This window comes from Fringilla coelebs (assembly GCF_963513975.1).
Source record: "Fringilla coelebs genome assembly, chromosome: 9".
Classification (NCBI taxonomy): Eukaryota; Metazoa; Chordata; class Aves; order Passeriformes; family Fringillidae; genus Fringilla; species Fringilla coelebs.
The window spans coordinates 24875298-24887184 of NC_140067.1; the positions used below are offsets into that span (position 1 = coordinate 24875298).

General features: G+C 46.8%; 1 protein-coding gene across 1 annotated transcript; it reads right to left on the minus strand.

The window, feature by feature from the left end:
- Positions 1-6216: 6216 nt before the first annotated feature.
- PTGS2 (prostaglandin-endoperoxide synthase 2) lies at positions 6217-11488 on the minus strand. Its single transcript, XM_084211383.1, has 10 exons — positions 11409-11488; positions 10950-11066; positions 10697-10840; positions 10137-10280; positions 9575-9756; positions 8707-8790; positions 8290-8536; positions 7149-7435; positions 6839-6986; positions 6217-6693 (listed from the first exon to the last, which is right to left on the minus strand). The coding sequence occupies exons 1-10, from the start codon at positions 11461-11463 to the stop codon at positions 6287-6289; spliced, it is 1815 nt and encodes a 604-aa protein (XP_084067509.1). The 5' UTR covers positions 11464-11488; the 3' UTR covers positions 6217-6286.
- Between the last annotated feature and the right edge of the window lie 399 nt (positions 11489-11887).

An 11887-nucleotide genomic window follows, 5' to 3' on the forward strand; every position in this document is an offset into this window, starting at 1 on the left:
TTTTAAAATGTTTTCTTTTTTCATGCCTTCACTGAAATTCTCCATGCTATAAAAATCCCAGCCCTGATTTAGTTGGAATGGTCTCTCCCACCCTGCCTCTCTGGACGTAATAGCTCTGGATGTGATGCCATCACCACATGGAATATCCCTGCCTTGTGTAAGAGCTGCTATTTCACCTCTGCGCCAGCTCAGCCAGGATTTACTTTAATGAGTACCCACCAGTGCTACTTAGAAACTCTGCCATTATTTGTTAGGCAGGATTAATTAATCTTGTCTAGGCAACAAGCTGGAAAGCCACAACTGCGAGGACACTGAGCTGTCTCAGCTCTCAGGGCAGGGTTTTGGAGCTGCTGGAGAACAGCTGTGTTTTGTTTCTCTGTCATGGCTCACTGGAAAGTTTCACTGCTTAAAATCATAATAAAAAAATCCTTTTGCTGGGTTTATATCCCAAAGTCCTGGTGCTTCTCGTGGTCTTGGTTTCACCTCCCACCTCTAAGGAACTTCCAGCATAAATTTGGGGATATCCCTGTTAGCTGAAGCCTGGGTAGCTTGCACAGTGTTCCCTTGATGAATGCCTGTGGAACAATTTCTTTGGGTAGATCTTCTAAAGGGGAAAGGAAGATGAGACCATTTGTGGAGAAGGCCTTCCCACCTCCCCAGCTGCGCAGTGTCCTGGGAATTGCTTCCTCTCTTTTAGGAATTTTGGCATGCGTGCGTGTGTGTGTTTCAAAGGTTTCAGGTGCTCTCAGAGGAAAGTCAACCTCAAACACGGCGCTTTTGGGGCAAATGAATGGGTGTTAAAGTTCCCTGTCAGCAGGGCAGGTTTGGACAGGGATGCTCGCACACACCTATATCCACTACGGAGTGAGCCTGGGCTACACCTGGTTACTGCGAGAAAATAAAATACAGAGCAGGAATGCAGCTCCCACAGTGCCTTGGAAGGATTGTGGGCTTTGTCCTGAGACAGAAACATGAGCTGCTGCTTTGATCTTGGAGGTCTTTTCCAACCTTACCAATTCTGTGATTCTATTACGTAAAGATCTGAGGCACTTGAAAGCAGGATGCTCCTGGTCATGTGACACTTTGTGTTTTGCCAGTGGCCTTCTGGTAAGTATTAAGTAATTGAACATTAAAAAAAAAAATATATATATATATATTAGGGTTGCAGTTAGTTAGAAGATGAAAGTATTTTCAAGTTTTTGTTTATGCGCCGTGCTATGGCCTAGACAGAATCATAGAAACACAGACTGCTTGGGGTGTGAAGGGACATTAAAGATCGTCTCTGCCCCCCTGCCACTTCCAGTTGTCCAGGTTGCTCCAAGCCTGATTCAGCCTGGCCTTGGACACTTCCAGGGATGGGGCATTGATGCAGAGATCCTCAGTGGGTATGCAGTAGGTTGGTTTGAAAGCAGATTCTTTGGACATTATTTGCCTTCTTCCCCCAGTTTTAGGGTTTCCCTGCCTTGCTTTCTCTCCAATGAGGAATGCCCGCTGGATGAAAAGTAACCAGCATGAATCAAATTCAGAGTGCTCTGTACCCTGCCCTCTCCAATGGCAAACTGGTGAGATCTCACCAGCTTTAACAGGTTCCCTCTCCCAAAGCTGCTCAGCTCCCAGCTTGCTCAGGCGACCTCTGGCTCTGCTTTCCTGAGCTTTGGCTGGGTGTGAATGCTGAGATTTTCAGTGGAAACTCAGGATTTTCAGATGAGAAAATCACAGAATGGAAAATTGAGTTGGGTTTGATTTTGGTTGTGCTCTGTATCTTGTCAATATTAATGAAAATATCTGGACTTTGTAGGTAAGCACAGAAGTTCCAGATTGTATGCTAATGTGAAAAAAACAAGAGGATTAGAGGAAAGAATTACAAATTGATCCAATCCTGCTACTCCTCAGTATGTTATTTGCAAACTGAAATCCAGATTAAAGGAAGAGGAGAACTCAGCTCTTCCCAAGGAGGGCTTTTTCCCTTTGATATTCCTTTGGGATATTGCTGCATTTCTGCCTTGTGTGGCCCTTTTCATGCATTTTAGCAAAGAGGGTAGGATGTCTCAGATCACCTCCTTTTCCACATTTAGAGCACAGAGTTACAGCCTGCTCTTTTCTGGCCTATATGTACATTCCTCCAACATTTTGGTGTTTTCCTTCCTGGTCTTCCAAAGGGAACAGCACAGATTTGCAATAAGCTTTCCAGAGCTGTTCACCTATTTCATTGGCTGTGGACAGGCAGGGAACACGTGACAGATCCATTCCCTCTCTCTGGCCAAGGCACATGTTGACTTCTCTGGATTGATGCTGAAAACCAAGGGATTATTTTCTTATGGCCACTTGTTGCAGGAAGATCTCCTGGAACCTGGAAAAGCAGCTGCCTTGGGAGCTCAGCTCAACTTAGCTCAGCTCAGCTCAGCTCGGGCGCAGAACCCAACCTGGTCAGGTGCCTGCAGGGCTCCAACTCAGTGCACGCAAGGAATTCCTACACAGTGGGCAGAGAGGGAGTGATGCTGGGGAAAGCCCTTGGCAGGCGTGGGAGGGGACCTGCTCCCAAAGCACGAAACTCTCCTGAACCTGGATGGACTTCCTGCTGAGCCCCCTCCTTTATCACACTTCCTAGGGTGCAACAGTTCCCTCAACCCAGGCTGGGGAAGAAGAATTTAGCAGGGCAGGTTTCCTCCGGGGAACATTCTTGTCTTTTGTGTCATCAAGACATGCCCCTGCTCCCAGGGAAGGAGGAGCTTCTCCTCGATCAAACTATCTCAGTCATTGTGCTCGAATCCATTTGGGCTGGCCCTTCCCTAATCAGGGCAGCAGTCACCCAAAACCTTCTCCATGGATGATCCTGCAGCCTCCTGATCACTGCTGGTCATCTCCTGCTGAAACCACCGGCCTTGTCTTCCTCCTCCCTTGCTCAGCTTCCCCCCCAAACAGGGAACTGCCAATTCACCTGTGGGGACAATGAGCTGACTGGTGTCAAAGGAAAAAAGCCCCACGTCGTCTGTACCTGCCCCCATTCCCCCACAGCCTGGAGAGGCACTGAAGTGATGCTTTTGCAAGAGTCCTCAGGATGTTTCATTTTTGGGACTGAGGATGGTCATTGAAGTATGAAGAGTGAGTGGTGAGGAGAATTGCTGGAGGTGTTTAGGTGCCTGGGTACAGGAGGAATGCAAAGGAACTGCAGATCTGTGGAGATGGAAATGAGCTCCAAAGCAGAGGCAGAACTGTCACACTCTCAGGGCTGGAGAGTTTTTGGGAATATTGACCTATGGGACACTGAGATGAGCTTGGACCAAAGAGGGCTTTGGGTGGCTAGAAGGAAAGTGACTCTGGGTGAAGTACTGTGGCTCTGGGGTTGGTCTTTAGGCAGAGGCTCTGAGAGGACAGGGCACCAATACTGGGATGAGGGAGTACTGGGGCCAGTAAGCAGTGGAATGATGGAGGGGGACTGAGGTGACATTTGGTCAGAGGCTGGTGCAGGTGGTGACTGACAGGCAGTACAGTGATCTCCTGGGACGTCTCCTTCTCAGCTTCCCCTCGTTTCTCACCAGAGGTGAAAATGTAGGGAAGAGGCTGGGTGGCCTCAAAGGTGCTCACTGCAAGAGAGGGACACATTGTCCAAGCTCCTGCTCCAGCTTTCAGGAAGCACACCCCTGCTCTGGTCTAGTGGTCACTTGCATCCCAAAGCAGTTTCCCCTTCTGGAGAATGCCAAGCATGAAAAGAAACAGCTCTAGGCTGTTCTAGCCTGGGAAAAGGGAAGAGAGGAAGGGAAGTCAGTTACACGAAGGTGGTGTTGTGCAACTCCAGGACTGTACTTTCCCTTTGAAACTGCCAGGGCTATGCTGGCATCTCTAATGTAGATAAGAGGAGCTGGCTCCTCCAGGAATGGAACAGTGAAATCCCTTTTCACTTGAGGCCAAAGAGAAAAAAATTACTCCATCTGGGCAACTTAGGCTACAGGCATCTTGGGTTTGACACATCAGAGCATTTAGTGCTGCTCATAATGCCCTGTAATTCTCCATGTTATCAATTAAAGAACTGTTCCACCCTAAATACTGCTGAAGGAAAACACAAACAAAGGAGCACATAAAGGTAATGTTTTCAATTTATTTATAGAAACGATTGCATTTTAACAACATTGTTGTCCTACAAAAATAAAGTGAAAAACAATTCACAGAATTTTAAATAAATAATCTCAAACATCCACATTTTGTGGCTTCAGAGTACAGAACGCAGAGTGCACAGGAATCCTTGCTGAAGCAGCCTGTAACTTAACTAAAGAGACATGGTCTGAGGAATTCCTCTGTGCCTACCCCAAAATAACTCAAACTGTCCAGACTTGTCTCCCTTTGACTCTGCCAAACCCTGCTCCTGGGTTAATGGCAGAAGGGTGCCCAGAGCTGGGTCTGATGGACATTTTGCATGAGGAACAAGTGTCCGAGCAGTGTTCACTTGTTAGCACGTACAGTACTGACCACCTTTGGATACAAGGAGAGAAGGTTTTCCCTTCTTCGTGCTTCCAGCAGAGAAAGGAAAACAAATGCCCTTCTTGCTCCCACAGCATCCATACCAAGGACCACTCCTGATGAGTCACTGGTATTGATGGCTGCAGGAGAGCTCGGCTCTGCAGTTCATGGCCACAACTACAGCCCTACACAGCACGCGGCATGGCTGGCTCTACACAAATCCTTGGAAACAGAAGCCACAGACAAACTACACTGCTGTCAGAGCTGGTACAATGCACAAGCCTCTACAAGTGCTTGACAGTTCAGATGAAATAGAAAACTCAAGTCCTTTTCCACAAGTAGTCAAGTAATTTTGGGCAGGGGCACAGAATACCCGGTTGCTGCTCTATTCCAGTCTGAAGTGACATTTTCTTTTTCCCTACAGTTCCCCAGCTGCTTTTATGGGAAGATCATCTTCTATATTTCCTCTCTAGAAATTAAAAAAAGATACCCTTATATGCAAAGTCTGAAGTCCTATACAAGATCCTGTGTAACCTATGTGCCCCGATGAGACTAGATATTTTACTACTGGATTAGGACAAGTATGTTTAAGAGATTTTTGTGCTGGCCAGTTTTAAAGAAGCTTAAGCCACTTACTTAAAATAACTCTGTTTATAAATTATAAATAAAATATTATCCCTCCTCCCCCCCCCCCAATAAATAGAAGTACAAATTATATCTACAGCTTGTGCACACAGGCAGAGCTACCTCCTGTGCCTAAAAGTGCTGCTGAGCCTCTTGTGCTCAGTTCTCTGTGTATTTACAGAGCTGCTCCCTGTTTTTGGGAGCACAAAGCCACAGCACACCCTAACTCCAGCTACACTGTCCTCTTGTCCTTGGAGTAACAGACATTAAAATTACATTTTCAAGTAGATCAGAGAACTACAGCTATGAAAAGAATCCCAGTGCCTTGGGCCAAGTTTAGACCTCCCTAGAGTTACATAATAAAAACATCCCTATCCAAATGCAAGCAGCCTGAGAGTCAGTAACTGCTAAGCTCAGTATCTCATTTTCACCCCCTTACACAACTAATACATCTGTCACACTTCCTTCAAAAAGAAGTAGAATCCAGGAAAAGTACTATTTTCTTAAATATTTAAAACATTAAAAATATTTTTTAAAAAAACTTGTAAAAAATTTTACTTTAAATATTTAATACATTAAAAACATATTTTTAAAAAGCTATAAAAAAATCTACTTTCATCCAAATCCAGAAGTGGATTTGTACATAAGAGACATTAAGTTATGATACAAAGTGCCCTCTCTGCAGTGAGGAAGAGGTAGTATCAACAACAATGCAATGCATTTTCTGACCTTAGATAAAGAAGTGAGTCTCAAGTATTTTTTTGTTAATTTTTGAGTGTTCATATAAAATTCATAATCTCTTCTGGCAGTTTTCATTAAGTCAGAGTTTTCCTTGTACTTTATGTCAATAGCTGCTTACAACTTGCTGAGAAAAAAAGTTGCTTTTGTAGTGTTATGTGACCTATGAAAACTGCCAGACAGAATCATTACCAGCCGCCTTCATCAAGTATTAAAACAATAGTAAAAAGAAGTTGGAACCTTTATCCACTTTGGAATACATCATTCTGTTACAGAAGATTTTAAACAAGGGATTCACCACTGTCAAGCTGAAACACAGAAAATCCCTTTTGTAAATGGAAGCCTTACCTCAGTAAGGAATTTAAGGCAACCCCCACAATGAAGATGCTCAAGTTGATTTTTTAAATACTAAGCCATAAATAGAATAAATAACACAGTTAAATAAATAAATAGAGAGATAGCTGGATTTCTACAGCTCGGCAGAGCGCTCTTTCAGCAGGAGCGTGGGGTTGATATCTTCCATGGCAGTTTTTGAGGTACTAACGTTAATCGTGGCCTCGGTGGGCTCGGGAGGCAGGATGTGGAAGGCAGTGAAGGGACAGCCCTTCACGTTGTTGCAGATGAGCTTCTGCAGGGAGGCCGTGTTGACGATGTCGAAGCCCACCTTGCCCCCGAAGGTGCTGGGCTTCCAGTACTCGGGGGAGCAGATGGCGTTGCCCATCAGCCCCTTCAGGGAGAACGGCGCTCCCATCTCCACCATGGTCTCGCCAAAGATGGCCCCAGGCCGGGGCTTCTCCACCAGCAGGCCTGGGTACAGCTCCATGGCATCGATGTCCCCGTACAGCTCCTCCAGCTCCGCTGCCATCTCTTTTTCTCCTGCAACGAGTAAAAACTGTAAGGAAAAAACTCCCATTTTCTGGGCAAGACTGTCCTGCTCAAGCCCAGCAATGACACTGCAAGACTCGGTGGGCATTTTAAGGCAGTGTCTCTCATTTGCTGGGAAGGATATGAGGACTGTTACCTGTAAGCTCTTCGAAGGATCGGAACGGTTTCAGCATGAAGCGTTTCCTGTACTCGTTCAAGGACTGGTACCTCATCTGCCTGCTTTGGTCAATGGAGGCCTTTGCCACTTTCTGCACTGCAGCAGGAACATTCTTCCCCCCAGCAACCTGTACATTAAAGATGAAAAGCTGTAAGATCTCCTGATATGAGTCATGAGGAAGCTGTGCCTTTCCAGTGATTAGTCTTAAATAGCTTTATCCCATTCTCTTGTCCCACCCACAGAGGCTCATGTCTCTGTTGCTTCACCATCAACTTGAGGAAGGACCTACCCTGCCAGCACTTTGCTTGGAGAAAGATTTGACCATGTGGGATAGTCCGTGCTCCAGCATGATGGAGTTGTTGTAGAGGAACTGCTGGAAGGTGTACTCCTGGTCGTGGATCTGGAAGGTGTCGGGCAGCAGCGGGTGCCAGTGGTACAGGGTGTTGAACTCGGCTGCGATGCGGTTCTGGTACTGGAACTTCTGGTTGAACAGCAGCTCAGGGTCAAACTTCAGCTTGAAGTGGTACCCACTCAGGTGCTGCACATAGTCCTCTATAACGATCTTGATTGTCTCTCCTGTTGGACAAAGGAATAGGAGAGAATGTTGGCGCTGCTTCTCCTCAGTGTTAGGGAAAACACCATTTCTGGACTGTTCTAAAATATACTACAGTGATCAGGACAACAAACACTTTTCTGTAATCTCTCCTAGACAGCAATTCATGTATTTTATGTGACTAAGGGGTGGAACAGCACTTCAGATCACAAGAGTTCTCAGATGTGGACAGTCAGGTATTTTCTACAGCCTGTTTTCCCCCTCCCAAGATACAATTCCTTGCACCCTCCACAGAACAGCACACACCAGTATTTACACTGTGTTCAGCTATACAATATCTCTAGGACAGAGGGAGAGGATAATGAAGAAAGTAGATGTCTAAAAGCAGATCTCAGCTTCTGAACTACGTAATACAATTGTCTTGGTTTCTGGTTTCAGCTGGGGCAAGGTTTTTTCCAGCTCAGAGCACATCACCATTTACATAAGATGAAATATCACTGGGCACACAATTAGACAGGAGAACTATGCAGAGTTACATTTTACATAACCTTCTGAACTTTAGACTTAATCACAGCCTTTCTTTTAAAGCATACCTGAGCTGACCCAACCCTAGGGGAAAAAAAACCCTAAAACCCCAGATCAGGGAGCCTGAGGTCATGCAGCCTCCCAGGCTTTCTCTGAGAAAGGAACCTGAGCTTCCTGTCTTTTCACTGCTTTCAGTTCTGCTTCCCTCAGATGAGGGAATTGACCATCCCTGAGTTTTCTTCAGTTCCATCTTTAGCAGAGCTGGGGGAAGCGACAGGCCACCAAGGAGCCACTCACACCCCACTCACTCCAGCCACACAGGCTGGAGCTGCACCTAGCAGCAGAATCTCACCGATCAGAATGAGCCGGGCGGTCTGGAAGAGCTGCTCGTCGTCCCACTCGGGGTGCTGCTCCTTGAGCACATCGCAGACGCGGTTGTGCTCGCGCAGCCAGATCGTGGCGTACATCATGAGCCCCGGCACCAGCCCAAACACCTCCTGCCCCACGGAGAAGCGCAGGTGCTCGGGCACGTGGGGTGGGTAGAGCATCTCTGCCTGCGTGTCCCGCACCGTCGGAGGGTACATCTCTCCATCGATCATCTGTGCGAGGGGGAAACAGCAGGAGCAGTGAGCTACGATACTTTGGTTAAGCTCTGTCCACTCTCTCAGCTCTGACTCACACTTTAGATCACCTACACCATTCACACAGCACTAATTTAGGAAATCTATGCTATCCAGTAAGAAGGTAGGAATTCTGAGCTAAGACATACCTGATATTTTAGCTTTCCATCCTTTCGAAGCCTCAGTTTAAGTTGTCTCTCCAGAGTCTCTCCATAAATGTGGTTCAAGTCAACCTATAAAATAAAAGCATTTGGGACATGAAGCCAACCTGCATTTTTTGCTATTTTAGGATAAGTCCCTCTTCTATGGATACCAATAGGAGTTCACCCCCTAGATGTTTAGCTTTCAATTATATTACTGCTACCTTATAAGTATCATGCACCAATATTTAAGCTGAAGCCAAATTATTTCCTGGCAACTGGAGCCATCTCTGCATAAGAGGAGGTTGTTACATCAGCAATATAAAAGGACTCTGTTTAAAGTGTCAGCAATTTTTTATTATGCAGACATCTTTCTATATATACACACACAATTTATAGCTTTGGTTTGGACATAAGAGTGACACTTATAGTAAAGAACTCTTTGTCCAAAGGATGCCAATCTTGTAGGTAAAGATCTTAAATCCAAGTCTGCTTTTGAAGTTCTTTTTAAACTAAGGCTATTGGCAGTACAGAAGCAATACTCAAGTGCTGGATACAGCTCTGGAACTGACAGAACCCAGAGAATTTTTGGGTACTCACTACATCTAACATGCTTTAGATGAAAGCAGATTTTTGGGAACAATAAGAGATCACTGGGCAGGTATTTTAAACAGAACCACTTGTGCAGAGCACACGGTTCCGACCCGGGAAGAGACGCTGACGAACACTGGAATTTGGCCTGAGGAGCAGTTACAGAAGGGGTAATCCCATGGATTGTGGCACAGTGTGTGCACAGGCGTTTGTGTCCCCTGGATGCCATTCCAGGTGCTCAGCAGCTCCCGAAGAGCGTGAGCTGTGTCCCCAGCTGTGACCGTACCCCGTGGCCGAGCGCTCTGGTGAAGGCAGGGCCCCGCTTCTGGTCTGTCTTGAAGAACTGGTGGGTGAAGTGCTGGGCAAAGAAGGTGAACATCACGTTTGTGCCTTGCGGGTCGGGAATAAACTTTCTCCTCAGCAAAAACTTTTCCACGATCAGCTTCGAATCCGGGAGCTCTTTCTTACCTGTGGGAGAAACAGACAGTGAGATACTCAAGACAACTCTTTATGCCATACAGAAGTTTATTCCTAACAAAAAGGCTTAAGACTTTCAGTGGAATATAACAACAGCAGTATACAAACAAGGGGAATTACCTACTCTTCTACGCTCACTTTCTTGATTTTACTAGAAATTTCTAAATTCCCTGCTTTTAGCATCTAACTCAATAGCAAGAACCAGAATAATATCTTTTAGATCTTTAAACAATATATCCAAAACACAGTTATTCATAAAGTCAACTCCACTGAAAAAAGGCTACAGACAAGCAGGTCTCATAGGAACTACTACTTATTTTTTTCTCTAAGAAAAGACCAAGCAATCATTACGTGCCTGGTTTATTCCTCACCTTTAACACCCATTGGTGTTGGGCAGTCAAGTCCTACTGGTGGAAGGCTTCTTGTGTAGTAGGAAAGATTGGAATAAGCTTCCCAGTTTTTGTAATTGTAGTCACTATTGTAAGTTGGTGGGCTGTCAATCAAGTGTGATCTTGCTGAAAGGCAAATAAATATTTGGTTATTTTTAACTACATTTTAGGCTCAAAGAGTAAATGACAAAGCCAGATCTTTTGCATATATTTGGCAGCAGTTGTAAATTCCACACATATCAGTTACTGATGTTAAATATGATTACTGTTACTGAATAACAGGACTGGATCCTGGCTGATCAGCTGGATCTCACTATTAACACAAGCAATGGGGAGCCAAGTTCATGTCAGCAAAATCCTGGACTCAAGCAGAATCAAGCTGCACTTCAGCATGTTTTATACAAGCCTGCATCATGCAGAAGTCTTAAATTTTGGTGTTTTAACTTCAGTGCAATTTAGGCTGCTTGGTTTGTAACAAATCAATTCAGTGCAATATTCTGGAGTAAGCTTTAAGAGGACTGGAAAAAACAATTGAAACTTACACGTTAGTACATATCTCATAATAGTGTCCCTTAAGAAGGGAATGTTGTTGATGATATTCCAGGCTCCTTGGAAGTGGGTGAGGATGTAGTGGACAGTGTTTGGTGATGGTTTCAATGCTAGCTTCAGCCACGTGAAGAATTCCGCTGCAAACGACAATGGGAAGGTTATTACCAATTAGCTTATGAAAGATAACCTGCAATGCTGGAATTGGACGGTGTTTCATTTCCACGGAGAGGGGTGTGGGATACTCACGTGTGGTGCAGTTCTGCCCGTAGAAGCCTGTCCTGGTGCAGTCGCACTCGTAGCGATCCGGCCCGGTGGTCATGCAGACGCCTCTGTTCTGGCAGGGATTCGAGCAGCAAGGGTTGGCTGCGGGGGAACCAGAGCTCGGGTTAGCATCTCTGCAATACACTCCCACCTTCCCAGGGCTTTAGACAGCGAACGAGAACGCCCTGGAGTTTAAGGTTGATCAGGCATCACAGCGACCATCCATCCACGGCAACCTCTGGGCTACCAGGGAGCAGCTTTAAAATCGCGGGAATTCGCCTCTTGTCTGCTGCCAGCAATAACCCCCCTCAGAAGGGGAGACCATCCCTCACAGGCCAGCGGGGACCTGGCGCCCACAGACAGCAGAGAAATGCCAAGAGAGTGAGGAGCAGGAGAAGCAGAAAGGCAAAGCGCGCGTTAATCCGGAGCGCGGCGCGGACTCACCGGCGCGGCCGGCGGCCAGCAGCGCGGCCAGCAGGGCCAGGGGCAGCAGCGACATGGCTTGGCTTGGCTTGGCTGGGCTGGGCTGGCTCGGCAGCTCCAAGTGCCGGGCGCTGCTGCATGTCCCGTATTTATGCAGCGCTCGCTGAGTCACTAGCCGGAAGCACGACCTGAGCGGGAAAGAGTTCTCCGCACGCCACGGCCCGCCACGGCCCGCCCCGGGGCAGGGCCTGAGCTCGGGGGCAGGTGTGAGAGATGGCTCAGGGTACGGCGCGGGGCTTCCCCCGCGCTTGGCCGGGCTGCTGCAGCGCTGGGCTCCGCTGGCTGACGGCTCCCTGCTGGTTTAATTCATTCCGCGGGAGCTCGCAGGGCTGGGGCGCGCACGGGCTGCGGAGCGCCCGCGCTGAGAAGCGCTCCGCGCAGCGGGAAGGAAGGGATAATGGAGGGAATTTAGTTGTAGTTTAGTTTTAGGGAGTTTAGTG